At 36.3% G+C, this 14775-nt stretch overlaps 1 protein-coding gene across 2 annotated transcripts in view; it reads right to left on the bottom strand.

Annotated features, from left to right (window-relative positions):
* The window catches only part of Supt3h (SPT3 homolog, SAGA and STAGA complex component), a 459651-nt gene that overhangs the window by 226665 nt on the left and 218211 nt on the right, over positions 1–14775 (bottom strand). For both annotated transcript variants that reach the window (XM_029561584.1, XM_008829029.3), the window contains exon 3: positions 3713–3797. In XM_029561584.1, coding sequence (XP_029417444.1) covers positions 3713–3797 — 85 coding nt within the window. The remainder of the gene's footprint in view (positions 1–3712; positions 3798–14775) is intronic.

Here is a 14775-nt window from a genome sequence, read left to right as displayed (position 1 = left end):
CAGCGGTTAAGAACACTGACTGTTCTTGCAGAAGACCCGGGTTCCAATCCCAGCACCCACATGGCAGCTAACGACTGTCTGTAACTCCAGCTCCAGGGGATCTGACAGCCTCTTCTGTCCTCTGGAGGCATTGCACAACAGGGGTGCATTTACCTACATACAGGCATAACACTCATACAAATGAAATCAAAATAATAAATAAAATATTTTTAAAAAAGTAAGTAGACAATCTCCCTTTTATCTGAAGGGATATATTCCAATACTCCAAGGGAATTAGTAGAACTGCAAATAATACCAAACCTGAATGTCCTAATTACACTTTACCTATGCAAGCACACCTATGGTACACTTTAACGTACACATTAGGTACAGTAAGAGTTAAACAACCAATTTTAAAAAATTTAAGAATATACTATAACAAAGTTATGAAAGTGTGATTGCTCCTTCAATAGATCATGTGAAGTCAGTACCAGCCTGATTTCTCCTTGTTTTTCTATGGCTCATGTATGTAAGACCAATAGGGTCTTACAATTAAGCTGGTATTAGCTTCAAAGCTTCATCTCTAAAGGTGAGCTTTTATAATGATGGAAGATGCTATGCATCTTACTAGAAAAGAAAATTAATCATTAAGCTTACCCAACTGTGAATCCCAGTTGCTTCAACAACTGGCCTGGCAAGACATGTCTTCTAATGTAATAGTGGCATGAGTTTTATGGATGTGAACAATCACTTCCTAATTGAATTTGAGGTCTGCTTTAAAAGATGGAACCCATACCTGACACTCAAATCAGGCCTAGGAACATGTGGCTAGACAGGTCACAGGCCATAGGAGCCTAATACTATTATTCTGCCAAGAAGATATAGTAGTAAAGCAACTCCTAATAACTTATTATACCCATAGATTAATGCATCTGCATAGATTAATGCATCTTTTAGCTTCACCAGAGAAGCTTCTTATGCAGCAGATGGTGAGTAACACAGAAAGCAACAACTGACCAGTGTGCAGAGAATAAGAGACTGTAGAGTGCTTATCCCAGAACTGGACGCATATATCAAAATTCTGCCTCCAAAGGCTCAGAGATTATTGTGGAAGATGGGGTGGAAAGACTGTAAGAGCCAGAGGTGGTGGCTGACCACAAAAAACAGAGTTTTCCAGACAGCCTGGGAAGTTCCTCCTATGAACTCACAGCAATGGTGAGGACATGGACAAGTCCGATGCAAGTTTAAATCCAACAAAATTCCAGCATAGACATGAGGAAGTGGATAAGAAACTCCAACTCAACCTGAGGAGCTATTTGAAAGGATGGCTTCTGGGAAGGGGAGAGTCAATATCCTTTAAGGGTGTGATTCTTGGTTAGCTAACCAGACTCTGGTGGATGGACCCACAGGGAAGGATATTTGGGACACAAATTTGACACTATAGGCACATATGTGTGTTTGTGTGTATGTGTATACACACACACACACACACACACACACACATATATATATATATATATATAGCGAGAGAGAGAGAGAGAATATGAAATAGGGCAGGGGGTAGTAAGGGGAGATATGGATAAGGGAGGGATCTAAAAGTGATCAAAATATATTGTATGAAATTCATAAAAAAATTTAAAAAGAGAAAAAAATAGATCAGGTGAACCCAAGCATCCATAGAACAACAGTCAATATGACAGCTGTGAAGGCTACTAAGTGGCTAAAAAAATCATGTGCTCCATATAACATGGTTCTTCAGGACGAACATGATTTACTTCCTAGGTGGAGTGGTGTGAGAGTTCATCACTCTACTCAGAATGGAATGTAATCACTAATTCTTTATTTCTGGAATTCTCCATATTTAATTTTCAGGCTGTAATTAACTACAGGTAGCAGAAATTTTAGAAAGGGAAACCATAGCTAACAAGGAAGAGAGTGAGGCCTGACAATCCCTGGAATATATGTGAAACCTGTATAAATAACCCAATGTCACAGTAGTACAGCCATGAACAGATACCCTAGTATAGGATACAGAGACAAACCTGTATGTGATAATGAAGGCAGCAGAAACTACTAGGGAAAAGACTGGGTTCTAAGATGAGTGATTTTTAGATGAAGGGTAAAGTTTTATATGATAAAAATGGATAACTATCCCACAAAAAATAAAACTGGCTCCATATATCACAAAATGGATTACCAATTAAGGATATAAATGCAAAAAAAAACAACCCTGAAATAATAAAGACATTAGAAAGCAATGCAAGTGGATTCTATTTAAACTCAAGATATACAATGGTATTTTATGATTCAAAAAAAGTAATAAAAATTAATGCCTTTGACTATATTAAAGTAAAAATATGTGTAAGCTAAACAGAAACTCCTGGCAGCAAAGGTAAAAAGTTAATGAAATTGACATACTGGAAGGATATATTTGCACTATATGCCACAGATGAATTGCTGATATTACTGATGTAGATGAGACATAAGATTAAAACTGAGAGAGGAAAATGCTCCCATTGGCCAACACTGGGATATCTTGAGTAATAAGAATAATGACAACACTGGATAACAACATTTAAGAAAAAATTTAAATATCCACTTCTATTCTGCTATACACAGAAAACTAATAAATATCTACCCGTATTCTGCTATACAGAGAAAATTAATAAATGTAGACAAAGGTGTTTTTTCATTTAAGAAGAATTCCAAGTAATAAATAGAAAATAACAAACAGCAATGAAAAATCACTGTGAGGCAAGTGCTGTAGAAACAATTTTATTAATCAAAACTTGCAGAAGAGTGATAAAATTGAGAAAAATATTAAGAAAAAGATAACATTTAAATAGCTCTGAAAATATCTAGCCCAATGTATTTGCTAACCTTAATACTTTAAAAAATAATACCTTGGGTTAGAAGTATAGCACAGTAGCTAAGCACATGCACTAAACTCTGGTGGGTTCAATCCCCAAGAGCACACAAGCAAATATAACCTTACAGTGAGAAAGGTCAGCATACAGTACCTTAAATGAGCTGTCACGGTTATATCAATCACAAGACAAAAACCCCTTGATATTCAGCAGTGGTAAGAACTCATCACTTCTGTGATAATCTTGTTCAAAACCTATGATGTCATTCTAATGACAAGTGTGGACCAACAAACAGGAGGACATCCTACTTTCCAAAAACATCTAGGTCATGACAGAATAGGAAACAGCAAAGGCCTAGCATAGACAGAGACAACCAAAACACGACAACTGAATCTGACAGCCATGTGGTTCCCTATATGGGGTCTCTGAAAAGAAATGGAGATTGGTGCAAAGATGATGGAATTCAAGTAAGAATGGCAAACTTACTGGGCTGGGATTAATTGTAGGTTTTTATGATTGTACTATGGTTATACTAATACCAGAGGATGCTGAAGGATTTCGGAGAATTCTTTATGACATTTGTGAAATGTTTCTTCAGTCCAAAATAGGACTTTGAAGAATTTTAATAAACCTCTGAGGAAAAAAAGTTCAATGCTTGCCAAAAGTACAATAGTTAAAAAAATCTCATTCTCAAAATTTATCAAATTGTGCATTTAACACTTGTACATATAGCTATTTTATATCATATCTCCTTAAAACAAAAAATGTAGCTATAGATAAAACTTTTTAAAAAATAATGTTAGATTGGAATCAATAAAAACAGAATGAAGAGAAGAGATACCAAATAAGATTATACATGCTCTTACCAGGTTAATTAATTGTGTGTGAACCACATCTTCTACCAAAACTGCTGTTTCATGAAGTGGCCTCCTAGCATCACCTAAAGAAAACCTGCAGAAAAATGTAAAACACAGCATTATTAAAGGCTACTATGTAAAGCAAAAACTTTATTTTTTCTTATCTTTCTTATTATAAGAATCGGTTTAATAAAAAGGCTATTCTCTCAAATAATCAAATGGATGCCCACTTACTTCTAGACTAAGAAAACAAATCCATCCTTTGTAAGCTGTAACTGCTAAAAGGGAAGTGTAGTGTTATCTACACTCCTTCCTGGTTTGCAGAGTATTTTAAAGAGGACTTACTCTGTCAGAATGCAAAATAGTAACAATCACTTCACCATATCTGTAACAAAGGACTGTAACCACATCTACAGTGGCAATAGAAAAGCACAGCAATAGTCACACGTTATAAAGTATATGATACAGTAACACTGAGAATTGTTGAGGAAAAATATGTGAATGGTATTATTTATGAGTTCCACTTAGTAAGCAGAATTATCAAGAATGGTTTAAAATGTTCTCTTAAAAGAGATGAGTCTAAAGAACCAACATAAAAGCCTTCCAAAGTCCAGTATCTACCAAGGCTTAGCACGGAAAACAGAAAAGAATTTTCCCTAAAAATTGGTAGCTGTAAGCCAAGCATGGTAGGACATGACTGCAAACAAAGATGCATTATACTCAGGAGGCTGAGGCAGGACTACCAAGCACATCATGGGTTACAGAGTGAAGATAAAGCCAGCCTGGGCTACAGAGAGAACTGGTATGTTGTTAAGAAAAAGAAGGAAAGGAAAAGTGAAGGGGGGAGGAAAGGGGAGTGGAAAGAAGAGAAAAAGAAAAAAAGCAAGGAAGGGAGGAAGGAAGAGAGGGGAGGAAGAGGAGAAAGATAAGTAAAAAGAAGGAAAAGCAGCAGCTGTTAGCTGCAAACTCCATTTTATGGTGACAGAATATTTTCTCTTTACACACAGAAAAAGTGATGCATAAAGCCAAGCCTGAACGGAAAGTGGTCTATGTTAACAGTACTCTCAGGTACCTGGCTCTGACCCTAAGAACACATTTAAACAGAGACTTGCAAGTACTCCCATGGATGACATATCAAGAACCATCAATGCATACCAGAAGAAATAAATCATCATAAAGGAAACTGAGGACCAGCCAACTTCCAAATGATACCTACAAACCTACACATGCCAAAATCATTAAATAGCAATTATATATTAACTACTCAATTCAAATTCCTTTGTACACCTGTAATCTCGGGACTCTGAAGACTGATATAGGATTGCAAGTTCACGGGAAGCCTGGGCTATACAGTGAGACTCAATCTCAAAATAAGCTAAACAAAACAACATAGCAACAAAAACAACTACCAAGTTGGTTCATCATATTCCAAAAAGCAAAAACACACATGAAAAATACAATAGCAGCATTAAAAAATTATACATATGAAAACTCCACAAAGCATATTCAAACAGAAAGATATAAGGCTTTTCCCCTAAGACTACCATCATAAGATGTCCACTTTGTCATTTCTATTCAACCCAGTACTAAAAGTTCTAGTCAGAGCAAATGGACTAGAAAAAGAAACAAAACACAATCAAAAGCTAAAGGGAGAAGCAACATTATTTTTGTTCACAGAACATTTGTTACTCAATTCAATCAAGTCAACAATCAAGATTAACTATCACAAGCTGTGTGGTGACACATGCCTTTAATCCCAGCTCTCGGAGGCAGAGACAGGCAGATGTTTGGGAGATTGAGGCCAGTCTGGTCTACATTGTAAGTTCCAGACCAGCTGGGGCTACAAAAAAGAAAATTAAATAACACCGTATGAAACACATCAATATAAATAGAGAATGAAAGGGAACTAAGTTCATTTCTGGTGTTAAATGTGGAAATCATTTCTAAGAAAGTATGTCATTTTCCCTTAAAGAATTATCTTCAAAGGCTGGAGATATTATCATAGGATTTCATATTGTTCTTTTTCAGTACATTTATAGGTCAATCTTCAAATTTAAAATACTTGTTGCTAAATTTTTATGCCTTGTTTGAAAACATAGGAGGGCTGATTCCATTGAATTAACAAGCTCCTGCAAAAGAAACAAAATAGGCACGTTTGGTAACAGGCTGTCTGTGGCAGAGAGCTTGATGAGCAGAACTTGGGTGCCCAGAACTCAAGGCCACAAGCAGATCTATGCACAATGTCTAGGAAGCCAGTCTACAAGATAGAACAAATATGCTTCATTATTGCTACGTGTGCATCTTTTTGGATGCTGAGCTGCTTTGAATACTATCCATGGTTATAGATGTTAATGTATATAATGTAGAACCCTATTCTGATGTTATGATTAAGAAATTACTGTGAGTGAGGCTTCCATGCACATCAGAGTACAATACACACAGAAGGCCACAACTGGCCAAGTTTTGGAGAATAAGAGACTGTAGTGTAGAATGGGACTCCTATATGGAACCTCACCCACCCATGGCTCAGGAGCCATTGCTGAAGAGGAGGCGAAAAGATTGTAGGAGCCAAGACTAGTTCATGAACACAGGGAGGTGGATGCTTCCAGGCCACTGGAGGCTTGTTCATGTGAGCCTGCAGCAGCGGTGACATAGAACCTGGGACCCATGTCAGCTCAATCGAACAAGGGCCCAAAGGGGAGGTGAGAAATAGGTGGTGGGCCAGCACTAGATAGGGAACTATTTGAGAGTGATTGCTGCTGGGTGAGGGAAGGAGTATGACTTACATACAACCACTGAATGGGCTGACTAGACTCCAGTGGATGGATGCATTTATACTGAAGGACATTTGGGTACAAAAACCTTAATGACAAGGACTCAACATGCATGGTAGAGTGCATAGGGTTCCATGGGGATATAGAGGGAGGCATGGATGGGGGAGGGGGTCTGGATTTGAGTGGAAAATGTTATATGAAAATTTAAAAGCTCAATAAAAATAAAAAATTTTAAAAAAGAGAAATTACTGTGGTCTGGGGAACTACTTTCTTTTTTTATTAGCTCTGGTCTTTTGAGATGTTTTCCTATGTCAGGTAACTGACATTAACTCAGAATACACAACTGCTTGGTTTAAGTAGGCCCTGGATGGTGCTCCCCCCGCCAAGTTTCCTTTTTATCTTCCAAACGCTTACTTGATTATACTTCTGTAGGCTAGCTATTACCATAATTTCTAGGAATTTTTCCTAAATGGAATTACAGTGAATGAACACGTTACAGCCCTAACATGTATTCCAGTTAACTAATCTAGCTCTAGACAGAACATATATACACAAACATCAGACTGTTTATGCCACTCTGACAAAGTATTGCTTGAGACTCCTCATCTACTGTCCACTGGGGTAGATGTAGAAGTTTAAACATGATCAGTTACTTAAGGCAATTAGAGTAAAAATATCCTAATTGGCCTTACTCTTCAATTTTTATATCTTGCTTCACAACTATGATTCTTTATCTACCTGCTTCTCAAAGGAAGAAATGAATTTGATTAACAATGGATTTGTGAAAGCCAAAATTAGAGGTAAATGAAAACTATCAAAAATACTAGGCAAGAAATTTTCTTGCAATAATCTTTCTCATAGCTTGCTTGACATCTCAACATCCATTTCCCTTTGACTATAGGAATTTCTAACATTTCCTAGTTTGGCTTTTCTTAGTCCTTTATAAGACTTTATTTGGAAAGATGATGATTTATAAGACACTACAATAGGAAACATGATGTTTGGGCCAGTACATGCATTTTGTTTTAAAATCATTTCAAAGTCATGAATGCTGTAAAAGGCAAAAGATACAACTTTAATCTCATCCAGGAATCTGTCATATTAAATGAATGAATAAAAGTTGCAACAAATTAGGGAAACATCCTAGGTGGTCACTTGTTATAGAGCAAAATTAACACATTAATACACAGGATGCCTGTTTGATAACTGTGTATTTTTCAAGGCTTTCAGAGAGAGAGAGAAGTAATCACTTCAGGAAAGTTGTTTAGTCCACTCTGTCCATTGTGCCTTCCAAAACATTTAATGCTGTTAAAATTTTATTATTTTTGCTAGATTCTCGGGGTGTGGGGTGGTTAACTAACTTTAATAACACTGAAAATAGATACACTGTACCTAACAAAATGTATTCTCAATATTTTTAAAAATAATCTATCTGTAGGGCACGTGTAAGTGCATCCCAAGAACATTTTCTAGCGCTGCAAAATACAAATAAACCACCACCACCACCACAACAACAAAGCCCCTGTAAAACATGCAAAAATACATTTCTCAATGACATTACATGAGCCAGAAACATGAGAGAGTCAAGAAAATTGTCTATGGGATTAACAAGAGTGAGTAACATGATTTGGACAGATGAACAGAAGAATGCTATCCTATTAAATCTTTAATTAATGATAAAATGTACACAAATGAGAAATACTCTAATACTTCCCTGATGGATGGTGTCAAGAAACAATTTATTCTGTATTTAAATGAGTTTGGAAATACCTCAGAGATCATTATTCTCTAAAACCGAAATGCATGTTACCATATTAGATGCTCAGATAACTCAAAAGAAAGAAATTTGATTACCCATGTACTTACTTTATATGTAACTAAATTTTAAGCCCAGTTAATTATATGACATTGAACATCAATTTAGGAGCACTGACTTAAGGAAAAATCTCCAAATGACTTAAGGCCTTTGGCAAAAGGATTACGAATAAGCTCAGCCCAAGATGTTAGAACTTCAAAGCCAAGTTCCTCAGTTTTAAACAATGAGATGATGATGGTAATAAGAGCAAACAATGGGGCTTTATAAGAATTCATTTGCTCACTCAACAAATATTTCTTCTGGGTCTATATCAGGCCAGGCACTGATTTTTTACACTAACTGGGAATTTTTTAAGATCGCACAAACTAGGAAGCTGATTTTTCTGAGTAATTAAAAGTTAATAACTCAGTTTTCAGTTATCATGGTATTAGGAGCCAATAGAACCATTTTTAGATGTCCAAAAGGACTCTTCTATAGAGGATGTCAACCTCCAGAATGTCACCAATTCCCCACCTCCATGCTTCCCTACAACTAACCCTACAGGAGACCAACCATCTTCATCACTGAGAAACAGATCTTTACAGTATATTCCTAATGAAAAGCAATGAATCTGAATTTCACTTTTATTTCACATACTGAATGATGTTCTCAGTATTTCTGACAGTGTTTGAGAAGTCTGCTGTTGTAAGCCTAATCAGCCAAACCTCCTCTCCTCTCGTTTTTCCTTCTCTTAATATTTATCTTGAGAGACTTTCTTTTTGGTCTTTTTGAGACAGGGTCTCCCTGTAGCCACAGGGAGACCAGGCTGGCCTAGAACTCCCGAAGATCCACCTGCCTCTACCTCCCAAGTGCTGGGATTAAAGTCCTGCAACACGACTGGCTATCTGGCTATCTTGAGAGATTTTTAACCAACATATAAAGTCACAGAGCAGTACAATGAGCAAATATATACAAATACATATATATGTATGTATTATCCATTAGGCTATACACATACACACACACACACACACACACACACACACACAATCCAAAACACTTTGTTAACATTAACATCTTGGTATGTAAGTTCTCTCAAAAAATTTATACAAGCATACATACTTTTATCAATATCTATTTTCCTATATGTCTTAAGTGCTTTGCTGTGCTAGGCATTATATCTGCTACATCATTAAAACCTATGAGTCTCTAACCCACTATCACTATGTTGGTCCCCTTGCCTCTTGGATAAATACTCTGTAATTTAGAAGAATTCTGTTTCTTTTATGAGTTCCAAACACAGGGCTTAGTTGAAAATATAAAATCTTACTTCCTTATGGCAGGTCTTCAAAACTATGACTAAGTATTACTTTCAAAAGCTTCATTTTGTTTGCTAAAGAGCATCTTTTAAAAACAGCTTGGTATTATTTACATAGCTCCAAAACTTGATTGTTTAAAATATACAATCTTATGATTTTTAAGTAAGTTTACAGAGTTTTACACCCATCAGCACAATCCAGTTTTAAAATTTTTCCATTCTTCCCAAACAATGCCCCATGTCTCTTGAGAGTAACTCCCTATTCCCATTCCTAGCCCAGGGAAGCAGATGAGATGACCAGGTTGAAGCCATCGTGCATCATGTTTCCCTTCAAAGATCCCTCACTTATGACAGTCTTTTGTGCAGCCATTTCCTCAGAATTGAAACAGGCTCTCCTGGAGCAAGAAGACCCAGCACATTGCCAGGCACAAGAAGGTATGAAAGTTACAGGACTCACAAGGCCCCAAGCTTATATAAGCAGTATTAGTCCTTCAGAAGAGACTGTCTTGGTGGAGCTGCCTGTAAATTGTGCTGAGAGCTGCAAGGATGCTGCTGTCTTGAGCAGTCACTCACACTGAAGCAGGCTTTTTCCATGATACCGTTGGCTTTGAGTTATCCATGTTCCTGTAAGTAACCTCAATAAATTCAGATTGTTTCTTTGGCCTGTCCTCAGTGCTTTATCTGCTGGTGAACAATATTTGTTCATGTCTTCCTTGGAAGTCACACAATAAGGTCTCAGTGTGAATACTATAGCCTTGGGAAGACTTTTCCAAATACCACTACTCTCAATTCTCAATTCAATGATAGTAATTTACTATTTATTTGGTTATATAATGAGGTTCTAAGTTTTCATTTGAAATGTTTCACTCCAAATGTTTAATAAATAACAACAAACATCCCTCTAATCTAAATGGTTAACAAGTCATAAGCCATATACAAAGCCAAGAGATCACTCATCATCTGTGATAAAATGAACTTGCTCAGACACTGAGCTAATTCTACATCTCATCTACAAGGATATAATCCACAAGGATATCATGACACTGAACATCCTTTTAAAATGTTGATTACACTGCCTTGAATACACCCATGTAAAGGCAAATTATCTAATGAACTGTGAAACTATTCAGGTTCCTAAATAATAAAGTTCAAAGAGTGTACTGACTAAACTCCTTTTCTTAACGTTTTTTAAAATGAAGAAAAGCTATGCCCAAACTTTAACTTATTATACTTCCTTTAAATAGCAGTCTAGAAAAACTACCTGGTAATAATAAGATTCTGTGCGTCCTTTCTCTCCTACTATAGTCATATTTTGGGAAGTAAAGGTATTATTAGCCCAATAGAACATAATTGTGTGCAAAGAATATAACTGTGTATAAATATTGGAAACACTGAAAAGTATATACCCACCTAAGAAATTTGAAAATTAATTGTGCAAATATTTCACTGCCAATAGGAATAATACATGATATATTCCAGTTGCTTATTCAGAAAGGGATTCAATTTAATCATGAAGTATACAAGACAACTGTCTGTACAGAATGTGTAAACTAGACAATGATCAGTCACTTTTGTTCTGAGAAAATAAATAAAACATTTATCTCTAGTCTCAACAGAATTCTTCAAATCAAAATGGAATTTAGAATACTCAGAAAAAAATGCACTTTCAATTTATTCTTCAGAACATGTATAAAAAGTGACGACATGAGAAAGATGTTAAGATGTAATTATATGTAATGATTCTGAGAATAAACATATAAAATACGTTAAATTATCTTTTGGTTTCATTTTAGATTACAGTCCACAATTTCAAATCTTGGCATGTATAAATAACTTTTTATAGACATCTACAAAAACTATCATTAAAACTTGCATATTAAACTGTGTCATCGAAAGCTTAGTCTGTACTTCGATAAGCTTCTCATAACATAAGAGGGCATGTGAATATACTAAAAATAGCAATAAAAATATGTTGATGTCCCTTGATATTTGCAAAGTATTGGATGCAGGTTCCATAAGGACACAAAAAACTGAGGATGATCACATTCCTTACATAAACCAATGCAGCATGCACACACATCCTATGCATAGCCTCTCATATACTTCAAATCATCTGTAGATCAGTTTCTACAAATATTGATGACATATACACACAAACATATAAACAGCTGCTATATCGAACTGTTTAGGAAATAGTGACAAGAGTCTGAAGATGAACCCACAGAATCTACAGATGCTACCCCATGTATTCCAACAAGCCTAACTACAAACTAACAACAGCACTGACTCCTTTATAATAGGATCTTTCATAGAGACCTTAGAGACCTTGGATTATTTCAAATTCTGCCACAGTAAAAAAAAATAAGGTAAAAGATGACACAAGCATTATTTATCCAAGCTGAGTGGCTACAGTAGGACTAGATGAGACTGGTTAAAATTACAAATGATTTTTCTGACAACTAAATGTGGAATATGCAGAAGTGCAAATCAATGTGTAAAGAATATAACAACTAAATTAATGAAGAGGAAAAAAAATCCAGCACACAAGAATATCAAAGGTTTTCAAATCATCAATCAGAAAAAGGAGTCAAGAAGGGTGAAAAATAATTTTCCAAGTCAAGCGCAAATGAATGGTTTCCTTTCTATTCATTTGAATAGCTGAGTTTAGGGACTAGAGAGATTTCTCAGTGGTTAGAGCACTTGCTAGGGAAGCAGCAAGCCAGTGGACAGGAGCTGGGATCCATAGCACCCACATAAAAGCCTAGTGGCCATGGTACAAGCCTGTAATCCGTCTTGAAGAGGGGAGGACAGGGCATCCCTGGGGCAACCTGGCTAGCTGGACTAGGAGAAATGAATGGAGAGCTACAGATTCAGTGAGACCCTGCCCCAGAAAACAAGGTGAGGAGCTTGAAAAAGGAAGGTGCTCTATGACTATCTCAGGTCTCCACATGCGCTGGCACACACAGGCCCGAACGTGTGAACATGCATACACACAAAAATAAAAACCCAAATAATTTTACCACATAAAATCGGCCTTGTTTTTAACAATTCTTAAGAATTCATTGTAAATATTAAAATTATGTAACTTGAAAGATTCATAGTGCCATTTATGTATAAATCCCATAGAAAATTGGGATTTTCTGGGACCAAGTTCAGATTATCACTCTGCTAAATGATATAAAAATTTCCTCAAGTTAAAACCTTATTAAAACATGCTTTAATAATGGGTTGAAAAAATGGATCAGCAATTTAAAAAACGTTTGCTACTCTTTCAGAGGACTCAAGTTCAGTTCCTAGCATCCACGTTGGGCAGTTCACAACTGCCTGTATCGCCAGAAACAGGGGCATCTGTATACATGTGGCACACACATGCAAACACACACACACACAAAATAAAATTGTTAACATTTAAAAGGTTTAATTAAGTTTAAGTTTACTTTTTAAAAATTTTTCTTTTTTTTTCTTCTTTTGAGACAGCGTTTCCCTGTAGCCCCAGCTGGCCTGGAACTCAGTATGTACAGATATCTCATAGAGATCTGCTTTCCTCTTCTTCCCAAATGCTGGTATTAAAGGCATGTGCCACCACACCTAGCCCTTAATTTAATTTTTAATTAAGTTAATTAACTCAAAAGTTCACTGCAAAAATTCTAGAACTATTTGTAAGGTTAATTACATCATAAATAAATACAGCTATTAAAGAGATTATTAATTTTTTTTGTGTGTGTGTTTTTGAGACAGGGTCTCCCTGTATCCCCAGCTGGCCTGGAACTCACTATGTAGACCAGGCTGGCCTAGAACTCAGAGAAAGCCACCTGCCTCTACCTCCCAAGTGCTGGGATTAAAAGCATGCACCACCACACTTGGCAAGAGATTATAATTTTAACTAGGACATAGGCTAATGAGGTACTTAGTGAATATTACTGTATTGAGAGTATAATTTCCCTTGTAGCTTGACATCAATGCCATTCTTATTGCACATATAAGAGAACACAAAAGGCAGAGAAAAGTCCCAGGAAGGTCTCTATACTGTACCTTTCTCAATGACTCCAGGAATCTTGGATCTCTCATTTCCATAACTTCAAGTTTCTACGGGAGTACAAATTTGAACTTCTTTATTGTGAACAAAGTTCATTTCTCAAACTCGTTAGAGAATTGTCCCTTAGCCTTTACAGAGAAAATGCTCAGCTAACACTCTGAGCCTTATGCCCTATAGCTAAGAGGTATCTAGGGTCTAAATAAGTGTAAACAACCTGTCTCTCTATATATTGATATGGAACCAGATATCACAGAACTTGAGTTCCCTCTGCTGTAGAACCTGCCCTTCCACTCCTCCTTCCAAATATTTCAAAAACCTATGAAATTAGTTGAGGTGATTGTCCAAGTATATCTTTCATAGCCACATGACTCCAAAGTGTTTAATATTTCAAATTAAATCGTTCATACGATTCAGTTCTTTACTACATTCACACAGCTCATCTCTACTTATTGATTCCCACTTAGAAACTTAGGTTAAATTTTTTTTAATGAGGTTTCCTTCTTTAAAATTGAAATAAGAAAATGAAGTAAGGAAATTGCATTTTGTACATATATAAGTTTCAACTTCTAAAGAAAAATGTAACATTAATGTTTACCATTACTATATTTTCACACAGGTGTCATCTTTATCATGCTGCTAAAATGCAACAGCCTATAATCCATTCCAGACACTGGAGAAAGGGAAGGGTGGGGCCTGGCAAGGGAGAAGAAAGCTAACAAGGCTGCCTGTAGCATTTTTACTACATACTATAAGAATAACACATAACGGGGAAAAAAGGGTTAATTCAGTATATCTATTTAAAATTTCTTAAAATCATGCATGCTTTAAAGAGCTAAAGACCTCACATGCTTGTGTGTGTGTGTGTGTGTGTGTGTGTGTGTGTGAGTGAGAGAGAGAGAGAGGGAGTGAGAGAGAGAGAGAGAGAGAGAGAGAGAGAGAGAGAGAGAGAAATTTCCCAGACTGTGATTTTTATCTCTAGAAATTTATTTAGGTGTTTTACATTTTCTGTAGGGCACAGGTGGACGGACACTGGGTTTGGGGCTGTAGAAGAGTAATACAAAAATGATGGAAAATCTCTTGGTGCCCAGGAATGGGAAAGGTCCAATATCAAGGCTACATGTGGAGTCAAGACCATAGCTGGCCATCAAG

The sequence above is a fragment of the Nannospalax galili genome, unplaced genomic scaffold (genome assembly GCF_000622305.1).
Source record: "Nannospalax galili isolate Female #2095 unplaced genomic scaffold, S.galili_v1.0 scaffold653, whole genome shotgun sequence".
NCBI classification, from domain to species: domain Eukaryota; kingdom Metazoa; phylum Chordata; class Mammalia; order Rodentia; family Spalacidae; genus Nannospalax; species Nannospalax galili.
This window is presented reverse-complemented; position numbering and strand designations above follow the sequence as displayed.